The sequence below is a fragment of the Gracilinanus agilis genome, chromosome 4, assembly GCF_016433145.1.
Source record: "Gracilinanus agilis isolate LMUSP501 chromosome 4, AgileGrace, whole genome shotgun sequence".
Classification (NCBI taxonomy): Eukaryota; Metazoa; Chordata; class Mammalia; order Didelphimorphia; family Didelphidae; genus Gracilinanus; species Gracilinanus agilis.
The window spans coordinates 98,422,107-98,439,206 of record NC_058133.1 but is presented as its reverse complement, the minus strand read 5'-3'; the positions used below and the strand labels follow the sequence as shown (position 1 = coordinate 98,439,206).

The following is a 17,100-nucleotide window of genomic DNA, read 5'->3' as shown; positions in this document are numbered from 1 at the left end:
TTCAAGAAAGGTGAAGACTTAGAAAATATCATTAGAAGTTTTTAGGTTGTTGCCTTAGATTTTCTCTCATATCATGCTTTCTGGGACATTGATTTCCTAGTTATTTTTCTACCTGTACTTTTCCTCAGTCTTACTTTCTATTTGATTATTTGTCTTTCATGATCTAACCATATAGGTTTCTCTGAGCTTAGTTGTGGGCTTTGTTCTTTTTTCCTGTATATTTGCCTGTTTTTTGATGTAGGCAGAGAGAATCCATTTATATACTTTTTCTCAAATCATTTTTTGTTTGTTTTTTATTTGTGTTTTTCCTCCTGGCATACATTTTGAGGGGAAGAGTTGCTCACTTGGTAAAAAAAAATTATAATTATTATTATTCACAATTTTATTCTGTTCAACTTTCAATTTTTCTTTATGTTGCTTTTAAGTAGGTAGATAATATTTACTCTTGATTCATAAATTATTTTTTGAGGAAGAATTGAGATGTTAGGAAAAGTAAGCTAATGCCTAAATGAGTGAGTTTCAAAATAAATAAACCTTAATTATTATAATTTACATGAATTATTCACCTATAAACAGTAGGCTAATGGAAATTGATGTTTGGTAAAGAATTTATAATTTAAAATTGTAAATAGTGATCTATGAAAGACAAATTAGTAGGATTAGGAATTGTTGAAAGCATATAATTATATCTAAATACCAATTTTATGCCTCTATTAATACTTTCTTATGTATTTGCATATTCTATTTTCAATTAACTATTGCTACTGAAAGGATATAATCCAAAAAGAAATTTAAATACCTCTTATCTTCTGCCTTAAAAAAATTTCAGTTTGAATAGTACCTGTAATTAAGGAAGAAAACTGAGCCCTGGGAGCTAGGTAGGACTTCCAGCTATTGATCTGTGTAAACCCAGCTTACACTGTCAAGGGAGAAACAGTCAACTGCTGAGCTGCTTTGTCACTGACATAAGCTGAGGGAGGATTTTTTTTGTCTATACTGTTTATACACCAGTCTATAGACCTGCTGGCTGGTTGAATTTTAAAGAGTGCGGAGGTTTAAAGACTTGTCCCCTGAGGGATGCTCCTGCCAGTTGGGAAGCGAGCTGAGGCTGTTTTGCAGAAGTTATGTGCATGTGTGTTAGTTGGAGATGAAGATAAAAAGGGGGAGGGGTGGGAGTTTGAGTAATGAATGAGGAAGCAATAGAGTTTATTTGAGTCTCAAAACTGATACACAATGTATCGTAATTTGTATATATTTTTATTAAAGGGTAGAATTTTAAACACTCATGGGTTTTTAAAATGTGTATTTTAATTTGATACTGAATACATAAATAGTATAACACTCAACACTAGTTAAATCTCCCTAGTGTGGCAAACATGATTTTAGTGGTTATTGCATTAAGCGATCTGTAAAGAAGAATGATTAGGAAAAAAAAAATTTAATTTTCATTTTGTTTAGAGTGAGAAATAACTAGTGTTTGAATGAATGTCTTCTTTGATATGAATTTATTATTAATATTTCACCATATTAGCAACTTTTGTGCCTATAGTATTTTTTTGATTATTTATACATGGTAAAACTGTTAGCAGAGTCCTCTGAAGATTTTTTTTTTTGTCTTTGCTCCTCTTTTAAAGGGATTTTCCATAAGCAAGACAGTATCCTGCTACAAAGATAGCATATCATCTTTTACCCAATCTTATTCTTCCTGTCTTAGTAAGTTAAAAGTTTTGACACACTAACCCAGGTCCTAGGATTGTAATTTTATAATGGGTCACTTTTTTGTGACATATTGTAATGATCTCTTTTAAAACAAACTGCAGTTTATATTTTAAAACATGACAGTTGATTCTGATTTTTATGATTTTCCCAAATGCAAATTTTATCGATAAAGAACTTCAGAATAGATAAGTTTTTAGTATATTGAACCTAGAATTTTTTTTTGCCTTATTGAAGCAATATATTAAAACCTAATATTTTGTTCTAGATTACTTTGTGGTCCTAAAAGGATGTTTGAAGGTATATAGGCAGAGATTTTTTTCTGTTCCTGTCTTGTCCTATTTCTAAAACATGAATTAATTTTAAAGTATTTTATTAGAAAATATGAACATATTCCTCTCTTCCATGTTCCAGATTATGGGAAATTATTTATGTTTTGCTCTTTTGCCTAATGGACTTTTAAAAATCTTTTCTTCTCATTTTTGTACCTTTTAAGTGAAAGCAATTTTTCCGTATTAATGAAAACATTTTAATTTACTTCTAAGCATCTTAAAATTCACAAGATTGAAATACTATACTATTTAATTCACTTATCTACATCATGATTTCTTTTTTAATAATGATGTTTGTAAAGAAACTTAGTGTTTCTGTTGTTGAGCTACATCAAGGGGTTAACTGTGTAAATGTCTTTTTTAAATCAGTGGAAGATCATTTTAAAACATTTTACTGTGAAACATGTAAAGTTGTTATACCTCTCCGTAATTCATTCTGCTGCCAACTTCATTCCCCTTTCTCTGCCTGCATTTTAATTGAAACAACATTTATATTTTTGAGCCAGGATCTGTCAGAAGTCCCTGTGGCTAGTCTGTGGTACAAGTAGCAGCAGACGTGGCTTACCCATATGGTGCAGTGCTTCTTGTAAAATCCATATGGCCTTGTTGAAGGGAATCCCAGCGGGGATGTGAAGGGTGTTAATACCCTTCAGGCCAGGCCTTTCCCTCCTGGGGCTTCCATGGCATTGTCTTTGCAATCTGCCAAAGCACAAACATAATTCCTTTTTAATAATCAATTATTTTAGGCTAGGAATTTGTGTTGTGTTCTTGGGGGAAGATCTGTATGTATGTGTTAAATTTTTTAATGATAAAAGACATTATAGGATAAAATGTTAGTTGCATTTTTAAAAAATTGATTACGGTTTGTTTTTATTTGCATTTCTAGGAAGTGCTACAGAGTGTGCCAAAGTTCTGTTTCCCCTTTGACATTGAAAGGTACAGTATAATTTAATAATATTAGCATTATGGCAATATGCTTTAGAAACTATTTACTGCATATATTTTCAGTAAAAAAAATTACATATACTATGTAATATTTGCTAAAACCAGACTAAAACTTTTAAATGAAATAATAAGAATTATGGATTAAAGAATTTACTGAACTATCAAATATTCAGTCTCATTCTCTTCTTTCTCTTCATTCATTCATTATGGAAGTATTATTTCATTGACTCTCATTTTCCCTTCATTCTTCAGGTATTTTAGAAGAAATATTTTAATATGTCCTTGATTAGAATCTTAAAATTACACCTTTTGATACAGATTTGTATATAGATTGTAGTTTCTGCCTTCTACCTAATTGAAAATGCTATCTGTGTAATATAAAACTTGATGATAGTTGTCTACTATGAGTAGCATTATGGAAATAGTACATTATACTAGGAAGAAAAATATCACAGGACTGAAAATGTTTTTTGTTGTTGTTGTTCATTGAACAGAGAGTGACTGTAGACTTGAAGAATATAAGGTTAAAATTTCTTCTGAAAGTTCCCTATTTCCTGATATAAAAGTCAGATCCTTTATTAGTTTCCTTGTGATATATGCAATTATCAAGCTTTTCTGAAATCAACCTTATATTTTAGAGAAGTGATAATAGATTGTTAAGATAAGTAGGCTTTTAAGATTTGTTATATTAATAATAATGCTCCATATTACTAACTTTAAGAGACCAAATAGATTCTAAAGGAGTTTGAAGAAAAAGTGCCTCTGCTTTTTCACTAAGAAAAGTCATGGAAAAATATGGAAATTGGATACAATTGAAAATTGTCTTTAATGAAGTTGTTTATATGATTTTTTAAAATGTAGGCAATAGTATTCCTTTAATAGGGTGATATTTTCAGTGTCTAAACTTGTAGTGTATAGACTTTACTTATGTGATTTAAACCATTTGTTTGTACCATTGCACCAAGAGTGACATCATTCCTTTTTAGAATTTATTTAAACACTTCAAAACCAAATTTCAAATGCCATAAACATTTAGTTTTGGAATATAGAAACAGGTAAGGCTCCCTTACTGCCATCCAGTGGCAAGAATGTAGCCAAAATGTTTTTGCGTGCATGTGCGTGTGTATGAATGCATGTTTTTATGTGGTACAGATAACTATATATACACACATATATATTCATTTATTAATTGTGACACAAAAATAATATTTGAATAGGTCACTTATATTGTACCTATGCTATAAAAATAAATATATTATACATGTAATCATATCATTTATGTCAAGTATTAGCTTAAATTTTTCATAATTAACAGAATTTTCTGTACAAAATGCTTTACATTTATTTTTAGACATCTGTTCTTCACTAACTTGGAAATAATTCTTTTAATGTTTTTTTAAAAATATGCTCATTACAGTATCCAATTGTTGGTTTTTTGCTTAGATTTTTGCAGAACTATTTTTATATGTCAAAAGAAGCAATTTTGCTTTTTATAATTGGAGTTTTATTTCAGTAATTCCTGAGATATTAAAGAAGTGATATTCCTTTGAACTCTCCATGTACTTTGAGATATTACTTTTAGATATAAGGGAAGATTACAGAAATTTATCTAGAAATCAGTTATTTCACTGTTAACCAATTAAGGAGTTTTTGAATTAAATGGATATTGGTTCAGTGCTTCAAAAGCCTCCAAATTTATCAGTGTTGTTACTTTTTTTTTCATAAATGTGAATTACAGCTCTTCTGTGAGAAAAAAATAACCCTTTCATCACAAATATTTGATGAATCTTTTGAAAACAACCACTTGTTTATAGAAACTAGACATATTGTACATCATTAGGTCTATATTTGAATAAAGTTTTACTGTGATGCCACTTTGTGGCATGGAGGTTACTTTGGGTTCACTCCAAAAAAACTAAATTTCCGATGAATCCTACTTAACTGGAAAGGTTTCAAGCACTGTGATAATTATTGGCTTTGATAGTAAATGGAAAATCAGAATTATAGAAAAACTAAAAAGCCATTTGATTGGCTTTGTATTTGAGATGGAAATAAAAGAAAAATAGAAAAAATAAACAAAAATCAACAAAAACAGAAAATCTTACTTTTGGATAGAAAGAATACTAAACTTTATATGAAAATAGTGATATTGACATACCGTCAGGAGAACATGTGCTTTATGTTGATATTTTAGTTACAGCGTAATTGTACTGTTTTAAACCATACATCATTTCCTGATCCAACAACTCAACAAGCATTTATTAATTTCCCAATATATACAAAGCTTTGACTTTTGTATACTATATGGAAACAGTTGGTAGCCAAGAACAATATCATTTTAGGTAGAATTAAGGGAAAGGAATAAGCATATATTTATAGTGCCTACTATGTATCAGGCACTATGCTAAATAGCTTTGAAAATCTTATCTTATTTCATCTTCACAATTCTGAAAGATAAAGGTACTGTTACTAACCTCATTTTACAGTTGGGGAAATGGAGGCAAACAAATGATAAGTGATTTGCCTACAGTCTTAAAGTAAGTGTCATAGGCCATATTTGAACTCAGGTCTCTGACTCTAGGCCTAGGTCTCTATTCATTGCACCCCCAGTTGCCTCAGTATTTTTTAGAACATAAATTCATGGGTAAAATCTTTCAGAAAAGATGGTAAAAAATAATAATCCATATAAAACACAGAGAAATTGTAGAAGGTAATGTTGATTTAAAAAATTAAAAGTTTATTAAGATGCAAATAAGAAAAGTGATACGGAGGGCCTTTTAAGGATGAAATTGGAATGGGGACAACAAAAAGAAGAAAGAAGAAAAAGACATGGAAACATTAAGATGATCTCTTTTTACCTTCAAGGAGAGTAAAGCTAACATGTTTGATTAACATTATTATTCTTAACATTATGATTCTAGATTTGCTTATAAAAAAGTTTGAAATGTCACTTAAAAGAACAAAACAGAAGCATAAGCTACACTCTCCTCTTTTCACTATTTTTAACTATTTAGTGAGCCAGTTTAACTCTACACTGTCCTCTTGAGTCTCTTGCACCCTTATTCTGTAGCTTATCTTGATCTGCCATGCCCCAGGCATAGATTGGTCCCACCATTAGCTGCCTTTACTCTTCTTTACATGCACATGATGGCAGCTAGAAAAAAATATTAAAAAGTACTGGTTGCCAGGAGTTTGCTAGTAAATATTTAACAACTTACTCTCTGGGTCATCTGGGTTATATGAGTAATAATGTGTCAGATAATATATTTTTCTCTGATCCCCATGATCTCTCATCCTTCTGTAAAATAGAAATTCTGTGCTAAAGATGGAGCAACCGTAGCCATTTCTGTGGTCTAGGCCAAGAAAAATCACCCAGACTAAGGAACTAATGTCTTTTAACCCTGAGCTCACTAAGCACTCCTCCCCACCCTCCTGCACTATTATCTGCACTAGCATCAAGAATATGACACAATTTACATCAAAATCCACCTTTGTTCCTCATCCCTTTATCCTTCTTTTCAGTGCTGAAGAGGGTCTGGATCCAGGCTCTAGAAGTTTGATCAGGTCTCTACAGCCAGCATGACACAGATCTTCCTATACCACAACCCACCAGGGGCTATAACTCAGAAGCACCAGTGATAGGGAATACAGCTTCTGAATTCAAGATGATGGAACAGAGAATTGAGGAACAGAAGGAGGTCAGTAGGTAACCAGGATTAGACTGATGAGGGATTCAGGGAAGGTGTACAAGCACGCCATCAAGCCTGAGGGAATAAACACGGAATGCTGTGTTCTGGGGCTAGTTCTAAAGACCAGAAAGTCACTTGGGATAAAGACCTAGGCTGATGAGCCATGAAAAGCTTATCATGGGAGGAAGATGAGGCATTTTGAGTCCATCCTCTAAGGAACTCACAGTCTGGGTGGGAGTCAGGAAATGAATGACAAGGGAAAAAAGAGGGAGAAGAAGCGTGGAAGTATCAGAGATTCCAGGAAGAAAACTAAAAGACTGAAGATCAACAGATAAATCAACAGCAAAAACAATAGCAACAGAAGGAAATATGGCTTCTAGATTATTGAGGAAATGAGGTGAATTATCTATGAATAAATACTGTCCCCCAAAAGGAAAATAATCCTATACTTAATGAGGTAGAGGACTCTGTGGAATTTGAGAATAGGGAATCATCCTATGCTGTTCCTAAGTGGTTTAAAAGAAAAATGAGAATTATAAATGAAATAATTTAGAAATAATGAGCAGAGTAGAAGAATTTAGTTCTGTAATGGCATGCTTCACCTAAGAAACAAAAGAGAGACCAACAGATTGGGAATGTATCTATATTGAAAGGAAGCACACCTAGAAAAGGAAGAAAGTAAAAACCAAGAAAATATGCAAATCATGCATGCAAAATATACTAAACTCAAAGACAGGATACACATAGCCTATCTAATGATCATAGATTACTTTTTTTTATTCTCTTTATTTTTTTTTTTAATTTTTAGGAAAATTTCCCATGGTTACATGATTGATGTTCTTACTTTTCCCTTCACCCCCCTTCGCCCCCTCCCCCATAGCCGATTGGCATTTCTACTGGTTTTAACATGTGTCATTGATCAAGACCTATTTCCATATTATTGATAGTTGCATTGGTGTGGTTGTTTCGAGTCAACATCCCCAATCATTTCTGCATCAACCCATGTGTTCAAGCAGTTGTTTTTCTTCTGTGTTTCCACTCCTGTAGTTCTTCCTCTGAAAGTGGGTAATGTTCTTTTCCATAAATCCCTCAGAGTTGTCCTGGTTCATTGCATTGCTGCTAGTACAGAAGTCTCTCACATTCGATTTTATCACAGTATATCAGTCTCTGTGTACAATGTTCTTCTGGTTTTGCTCCTTTCACTCTGCATCAATTCCTGGAGGTCTTTCCAGTTCACATGGAATTCCTCCAGTTTATTATTTCCTTTGAGCACAATAGTATTCCATCACCAGCATATACCACAATTTGTTTGGCCGTTCCCCAATTGAAGGGCATACATACCCTCAACCAGTTTTTTGCTACCACAAAAAGCACGGCTACAAATATTTTTGTACAAGTCTTTTTATCTATGTTCTCTTTGGAGTACTAACTGTAAAGATGGAGGATGGGACAAAAAGAGCCAGGAGAAGGCCATTGTTGACAGTTACTGACAAGAGGGACTGAGAAGATTTTGGGAGGCTCTGGAGGAGGAAGGGAGAGGAGGAACTTCCAGGGGAGGAGAACATCTCAGCTCGAATCCAGTCCTGAGGGCTTCCTGAGAATCTTTCTTTGAACATTGATACTCTGATTCCCTGGTCAAAGGCATCCCATTGCTTCTCACCCAGCAAGACTTCAATCATTGAGTTAGCGAAGTTTTGGGACTCCATTTTGGGAGTGATCTCTTGGGCTCTTTCTCCCATTACCCAACCTTGCTGAGAGACCCTTTCTAGTCTAACTTGCAATTATAGAAAAGGATAGAAGCAGAAACAGAAGGAGAAGGGGCGGGGAAAGAAGCTTGGGAGTGGGAACCCCAAAGGTTCCCTCCCAAGTGATAGACCCCTTAGAAATAGAGAAGAGGGCACCCCAAATACCTCTGCCCTTCACCCCTTTTCCCAATCCCTAAATTGTGATTAATAAAAGCCATTCATTAGTCAGATAATGTTCCAGAGTGCCTGAGAGACAATGAGGGGGAGGGAAATCACAGCTCTGTCTGGCTGCCTCCATCTTGGAGCCAGACCACCCGCTGTGAAGTTGGCTGACCTCAGGGGAGGCTTGCACGAACCCCGTCCTCATTCAGAATCGGATTGGAGTTACACATACCTCTACTTATAGGAAAGCCTTGCCCCCAATTCCTGTGGGGTGGCACAACTATCCAGGTCACCCAGTTTTGGGGTGATACCCCCTCAAAGTCTACCACAGTGCATATTCAGTGGAGGGGAGAGCTAGAAGAGAGTCTCACCTCATAGACTTTCTCTCTCCCTTCTATCATAACCTTGGTTATTGGCTCTGTTGTTCTTATAAAACCCAGCAATGGTATGGCTGGATCAAAGGGAAGGCAGTATTTTATAGCCCTTTGAGCATAGTTCCAAATTGCCATCCAGAATGGTTGGATCAATTCACAACTCCACCAGCAATGCATTAATGTCCCAATTTTGCCATATCCCCATCAACATTAATTATTCTCTCCTGTTGTCATTTTAGCCAATCTGCTAGGTGTGAGTTGGTACCTCAGAGTTCTTTTGATTTGCATTTCTCTAATTATTAGAGATTTAGAACACTTTCTCATGCACTTATTGATAGTTTTGATTTCTTTATCTGAAAATTGCCTATTCATGTCCCTTGCCCATTTATCAATTGGGGAATGACTTGATTTTTTTATATAATTGATTTAGTTCCTTATATATTTGAGTAATTAGACCTCTGTCAGAATTTTTTGTTATAAATATTTTTCCTAGTGTGTTTTTCCCTTCTAATTTTGGTTGCATTGTTTTTGTTTGTACAAAACCTTTTTAATTTAATATAATCAAAATTATTTATTTTACATTTTGTGATTTTTTTCTAACTATTGCTTGGTTTTAAAATCTTTCCTTTCCCAGATGATCATAGATTTCTAAGAAGAACATGACAGCACAAAAAAATCTCAAGACCGTAATGAAAGACATAATAGAAAGTAATTGGCCAGAATTCTAGACATAGAAAATGAAATTCCAATAGAAAGAATTCAGATTGTCTTCAGAAAATAGTCAGAGACTGTCAACTTCAAGACATATAGTTTTTAATTCACCAATTCAGTTTAGAAACAACAAGTTCAATAAGCTATGTGGAGAAAGACTGTCAAATACGAAGGAAAGAATATTTGGTTAAAGCAAGATATTACCCACTAGTAAAAAAGAAGGGATTTGGATGATGGGTTTTGGAAGAGTAATAGAACTCAGATTTCAGCCTAGATTGAGTCATCTTGCAAATCTGAGTTTTACTACTTAGGACAAAAGAAGGATATTCAATAATAAAGACAACTTTGAAACATTTTTAGAAAGAAAATCTGAATTGAAATGATTATTTAATTCTCAAACACCTAAAATGACAAATTCAGGAATGAATAAATATGGCAGACAAGGTCAGTAACAGCAACAGAGAGACTAGTAAATCTGGTAGAAATAACAGCAAAGTGAGAGATAAAAGATATTATGGACAAAACCCAATAACATCCTGTCTGCAGATCATCAGTACTTCTTTTATGGAACTGTATTAGAACACAAAAGGGTACTTAAATGAGAGAGATAGTATAGAGAGTGAATGATATGCTATCAAATCAAGGGCTAGAAATGAGGAGAAGGTGACCTCTGTGGTCTCAAAAAGAGAAGAGCTTATAGAAGAGGGGTTGAGGGGAGGGGAAATGAGAAAGGAAGATTGCTTAGAGTCTATATCCCCAATCATATCTCTATTGAACAGAAAAACAAGCAGTTTGCTTCCACATTTATTTCTCTGGATCTGAATAGCATCCCTCAGAATTGGATCATTTTATTGCTGCTAGTAGAGAAGTCCATTACATTTGATTGTGCCACACTATATCACATCTCTGGATGTGGATAGGATTCTTTCTAATAAGTCCCTAAGAATTCTTCTAGGTTATTGCATTGCTGCTAGTAGAGAAGTTCATTACAATCTATTGTACCATAGTGTATCAGTCTCTGTGTACAATGTTCTTCTGGTTCTGCTCCTTTCACTCTGCATCAATTCCTGGAGTTTATTTCAGTTCACATGGAATTCCTCTAGTTCTTTATTCCTTTGAGCAAAATAGTATTCCATCAGCAGCAAATGCCACAATTTGTTTAGCCATTCTCCAATAGAAGGGCAACCCCTCATTTTCCAATTTTTTGCCACCACAAAGTGTGAGGCTATAAATGTTTTTGTACAAGTTTTTTTCCTTATTATCTCTTTGAGGTATAAACCCAGCAGTGATATGGTTGAGCCTGCCACTCTTGCTTTTCCTGAACACCGAAGGTTTCAGGTTACAAGAGTCCCCATCTCTTTTCCATGCTGTTCCACTTCTTTTGCACTTGGATTTAGGGTGACTTTTTTGTAGTTTTGAGGTAGAATTTATGCACTATAATTTCTCATTGGATTTCCCATTATTTAATCTGCCCTGAATTTTAGGGTTTTCCTGTAGTAAGTATGTAGAAGTTGAGAGGAGTGTCTTCTGCTCTGGAATCCATCTTGACAGGAATTCCTCAGAGCTATGCATCAATAAAAACCAAGCATTCAGCCATCTCTCTTAAAGAAGTGAGGTGATATTCCGTGAATTAGTTATATAAAAAATACTTTAAAGCCAGATTGTGAGGGTATTGTATTATGTTAAGAGTATGATAAAGGTGGGTCTCAGTTGTATAGTGATGATGAAATGAAGGAAAAGTATGGATATTCAGTGAAAGAGAGGGAAAGTTTGCTTACCATAGGAATGTAGATATTTAGATTATGCTTATTAAGGAACAATAGATCTGCCATGGAGCCTGACTCTATGGGAAGGGGAGTGAGTTGAATCTCTAGTTCTTGTATGATTTGGGTAGGCGGTGAGACCTAGTGATTTAGATTATCATTGTCAATGATTTCATTTATTTTTCTCTTCTTGACTGAATTCTCGATATTATAATGAGTTAGAAAACAGTATGTTGTAATAGATTTGGAATGAGGGAAGAATTGAGTGCCAGTGATGTTTCCCAGATTAATTGTTTTATGGCCATGAGCAAATTATTTTAATCTTTCTATACCTTAGGCAGCAACTATCCAAGATTTATCTAAGAAAATTCTAAAATAGTTAAACTAGAATTCTTAATTCTAATTTAATTTCTTTCAGGGTTGGTGTTTCTACATTGAAGTCATCTATTATACAAATGAAATCATATATTTTAAAAATAAATCCTAACTTTCATCTTAGAATCAATGCTGTGATTGGTACCAAGGCAAAAGAGCAGTAAGGACTAGGAAAATGGGCTTAAGTGATTTAGGATCGCAGAGCTAGTAAGTATCTCAGACTGTAATCAGAGAAAATGCCTGGAGCTGTGAGATCCAGTGTCCTTTTAGAGAAGCAGTAAAGGAGGTCAGTGTTATTGGCCCGAATGAAAAGGTAGGAGGAGGCTAGTTTATGAAGAGCTTTTAATGACAAAGAGGTGTTACAATTACAATTGTCTCAAGAGATTGATTTTTGAGTAAGAAGTGTTAGGTAATTTCTAACTACAGGATGCAAATGATAAGTAAAAGTCTCTAAGACATAAAGAAAAATAGGTTTATTATATAAGAGGGCCAAGTACCACAATAAAGCTGGACTCCTGGTCAAGACCAAGAGACCCTGAGCACTGTGAGAGACCATCCTATATACCCCAAAGAATCAGACAACGTGCATACCAATACAAAAATAATTCAGAACAGTGATAAAAATAGAGAGATGTGGATTAGTTGAAATAATCAGGAAATACTTCTCATTGGTGGAAGAAGTAATTTGATAGAAAAGGGGGAGTGGAGAGCCTGAAGGTCAAGTCACAAATTCAAGGCCATGATTGCTGAGTTTGCATGATATAGCAAATTTGAAGGTTAAGGCTGACAGTGAGACTGACCCTTAGGCCTAAATTTTATTTTTTACTTTTTAAAATTTACTTTATTTAATTTTTTTGCTTATTTACTTAATTCACAACCTTAATACTTATACTAAAATATAATCACATTATCACTTTTGATAGCATTAATTACCTTGTTTTTAAATCACAATTACGATTAACTCAAAACTATTGCTAACATTAAAATCTGTTCCTCACATAAAGAGGTAGGGAATTTTTTACCCACAGAAGATAAGTTTAATGATTTTATCAGGTTTATTGACTAGGCTAGCAGCATAACTGATAAATTGACATAGGTCTTAATGGTTCTTTTGAAAACCAGGGACAACTTGAGCCTGGTAATGAATAGATTTTTAGGAGCTCATTATTCATGTTTATCCTAAGATATCTTTAGATGATGATAGCTAATTAAGAGGTGGTCTATCAGATCCTCAGCCTGTCCCCAAACTGATAGGTGAAGTTTCGCACATCTGCCATAAAAATTATAGAACTTTTTCTGTCAGGCCAAGTCTGTGAAAGGACCACATTCCTTAGTACAAAAAGAATAAAAATCTATAGACTGAATGGAGCCAAGTCTGGGAGACTTGACTGGTATTCTCCTTAATGTAGCCTTTATCATCCAGAACCCAGATATAAAATGATACAACATAAAAAAAAATAAGTTCTTACACATGATTTTGTTATCCAAAGAAAGGGTTTAGAAGGCAAGGGGCCTGTTATACTATGTTTTTTTGGTGACCATTACATCATTCTACTGTAGGCCCAATGAGTACTCCAACCGTTACAATATGTTATTTGTAGAGTGATTTTAAACATTCTTAATAATTACACTTTTTTGTAGGGATGAAGCATCTTGATTTTGTTTTACAAAAGATTTTCCTCTTGTATCTTCCTGAAGCTTTGCATTTTAAAGAAATATACCATTTTGTGGATACATTTATAAATAATCTCATGATCATAACCACAAATAAAGAAATCTACAGTCAAATCTATATCTTATTTTTCCAAATAATATCAACAATAATAGAATATACATTCTATTATTACATATTCTACTCTAAAATATACATATGCACATTATGTAGTGAATTCCATGAATATTATTGGATTATTTTTTCTCCAATTACCACTGCTCATCTTGTATGGTGTGTGTGTATGAAGTTTGGGAAAATACTTTGTAAACATGGGAATTATTTTTGTTTGCTTTATTTTTGTCTGGTAGCTTTCCTTATTCCTTGAAATGTATACATATATATGTAATTTATATGTATATGTGTTTGGATGCATGTACAGTCCCTTAACTTGAAAGTTAGGTAATTTCATTAACATTTATAGTCATTAAAATTTGACAAGTGATTTGTATTTCTTTAATTGGATTATATTTGTTAAATATAATAACTGCCATTGTATTGATCACAAAATAGTGTTTTAGATCAGGTTTTAGAATACAGGCTATGTTAAGAATGAAATATATCTTTAATTATTAAGTAAGAGAAACACCCAGTATGTATGGAATTTTTAATGTACCCATTTCTTGTTGTGAATATTGAATGGCTTAATATTTAATAATCTTTTTTTTTTAGGGTTTCCCAAAATCAAGTTGGACAGCACTTTACTTTTGTGCTAACAGACATTGACAGTAAACAGAGATTTGGATTCTGTCGTTTAACATCAGGAGGCAAAATTTGCTTATGCATACTAAGGTGAGTACTTGTAGTAAAGCAATCATGATATTAGTTATGTTATTTTTTTCTGATTTACTTTACTTTAGCTTGTGTTCATTTAAACAATTCATAACCATAAATCATTGACAACTGAGAAATACTGGCATTAAAAAAAGTTAATTTTTTCCCCTTTGCAGAAATTTGGGATCATTGAAAGAGCAATGAAACTCCATAATGTCATCTAGCCTGGTTATCTTCTTCCTGTTCAATTTTGGGATCAATTTTATGTTGATCCAACTGAATATCATATTCTTGACAATAACCATCATCCATTTGGCTTTTTCAATGTGATTAGGCTGAACTCTTCTTTCTGATTATGGATCATATTTTGAAGGCTTTGCGTTGACTACAGGAGTTTTTTAAGGACTCCACTATCTATAAGAAACCCTTCTTCAATTTGTACTTTGTACTAGCTGTATTTCCTTCATGTTGGTAAACAGCATTGACAAGAATCAGTTACTGTGTTTTATGCCTTGTTTGATATTGATAATCAACTGTTAACCATACAAACTTATCTTTGCTCTTATATTCACAAATTAATTTTGTAATCCTTATAGATGCATGGTAAATATCTGTTTGAGGAGAGTATTTATGACTTAATTTTACTCTCTTGATTCAAATGCTTTTTTCATATTCTACACAATTTAAGCACATTGGGATCTTTTGCTATCTGCTCAAAATATTTTATAAATTTTGGAATCATATTTGTAAAATAACTATAAATTATTTTCCTTTTTGCCTATGCTTACTGAGCCTCAGTTTCACGAATTATTGTGAGGAAATCATCTATATGCTCTTAAAGAGAATCTGGTTTTTTTCCCTATCACTATTTCTTAAATGTTTTTTTTGAAGGTCACACTGATTCTAATTGCCAAATCCATTTATCCTTTTCTCACTTTATGTAACATTTTTTTCATACTTTCTTTTTTTTATAATACTTTATTATTATTTTTTTTAGACCTTTGTACTTCGGTGTATTGTCTCATAGGTAGAAGAGTGGTAAGGGTGGGCAATGGGGGTCAAGTGACTTGCCCAGGGTCACACAGCTGGGAAGTGGCTGAGGCCGGGTTTGAACCTAGGACCTCCTGTCTCTAGGCCTGACTCTCACTCCACTGAGCTACCCAGCTGCCCCTTTTTCATACTTTCTAACTCCTTCACATAGCACCTTCTATTGCTTTTCTTATATCTCTATCTTATTTTTCTCATTTTCTTGGCCTTAGCCTAGCAAAGAAAAAAAATTGCAACAATAACTTTATTAAATTTAAAGTATGTAAAATAAACACATTTCATCAACTTTGCTGATATACAAAGAAAAATCCCATTCAGAAATAACTCCAGAATGTATAAAATATTTGGGGTTTTGCCTACCAGGTGCAAAAGGGAATTTTTAATCCCTTGCTCTAACTTAATTGGGAAAGAGTTGTCTGGTTCATTGGACAGAGAGCCAGGCTGAAAGATAAGAGTTTCTATTAGCATGGAGACCAGCCCACATTTAAAGGAATTAGAAATTACTCTCAGAGAGGAAGTGATGTTAGAATGACAGTTGGAGAGTGAGAGGTAAAGGCAAGCAGGAACTACGAGAATGGCCTTTCACTCTAAATCTAAGAGTTTTTTCACTCTAAGGTTTCCTGAAGGCAGGGTGCTGCTGGCAGTTGCTGGTGACAGTTGGCTGCTGTAAAATTTGATTGAAGTAGAGTGTATGCATTGGTAGCTGTCCATTGTTTAGAGAGTTAGTTAGAGGGGGAAAATACATACACACACACACACATATTGACATATTGTAGGTTCTACCTGGTTAGCTAGGCTGAAGTTATTAGTGAGACTCTCTGAAACGATAGTTTTTAGGTAGTATATAGGTTGATATAAGATTTAGGTAGTTTTTAGGTAGTACTAGGGTAGATAGTTAAATATCACTTTCTTTCTTATATTTCCATCTTTACTATTTTTTCTCAGTTAAAGCAAAATTTGTTAAACTGCTCTCCTATCTTTGTCAAGTTCCTAATTTTAACCCCTATACAGGATACATTGAAATTATATGAATATAACAACAAAGTATTTTTATATAAATATAGATCTGAATAATTGGAATTATCTTTTTTGTTTCTTTAACAAAAACCACCTTTAAGGGTTGTTTCTTTTGGTAGATAGATTCTTAAGTATTTTATATTGTCTAGGGTGATTTTAAATGGTGTTTCTCTTCCTACCTCTTGCTGCTGTGATGTGTTGAGGGGAAGGAACAAGAAGTTACCTTAAAAGCAAGCCCCAAACTCCTTCAGGGCAGATTGTCTTTGAGAAGATAGTATGAAGAGATGAACTTCTGGAGATAGTCTCAGATAGTCTTTAATGGAGCTTCAGTGGAGACTAGGCATAATTGGCCAAATGGAAAAGAAGATCCAGAAGCTTACTTAAGAAAATCTTAAAAATTAGAATTGAGCAACTGAAAGCCTGACTTCATGAGACATCAAGAACAACAAACAAATTCAAAAGAATGAAAAATATTAGAAAATATAAACTATCTAATTGATAACAGCTGTACCTGGAAAATAGATTAAAAAGATAATTAAAAATTATTGGGTTATTTGAAAGGTATGAATAACTGCCTCCCACTAAAAAAACCTAAAACCTAGACATCACATTAATGTTCTTGAACCAGAATTTAAAGTAGAAAGAATCCACTGATTATTTCAAAGGAAAGCTCTCAGGAATATTATAGCCAAGTTCTAGAGCTCACATGCCAAGAATAAAATACTACAAACATCCAGAA

General features: G+C 33.6%; 1 protein-coding gene across 1 annotated transcript in view; it reads left to right on the top strand.

The window, feature by feature from the left end:
• Positions 1 to 17,100, top strand: part of DENND1B (DENN domain containing 1B) — a 355,643-nt gene that overhangs the window by 143,203 nt on the left and 195,340 nt on the right. Inside the window, exons 4-5 of the mRNA XM_044674913.1 lie at positions 2,935 to 2,984; positions 14,196 to 14,315. Of these exons, the coding sequence (XP_044530848.1) occupies positions 2,935 to 2,984; positions 14,196 to 14,315 (170 nt within the window). The remainder of the gene's footprint in view (positions 1 to 2,934; positions 2,985 to 14,195; positions 14,316 to 17,100) is intronic.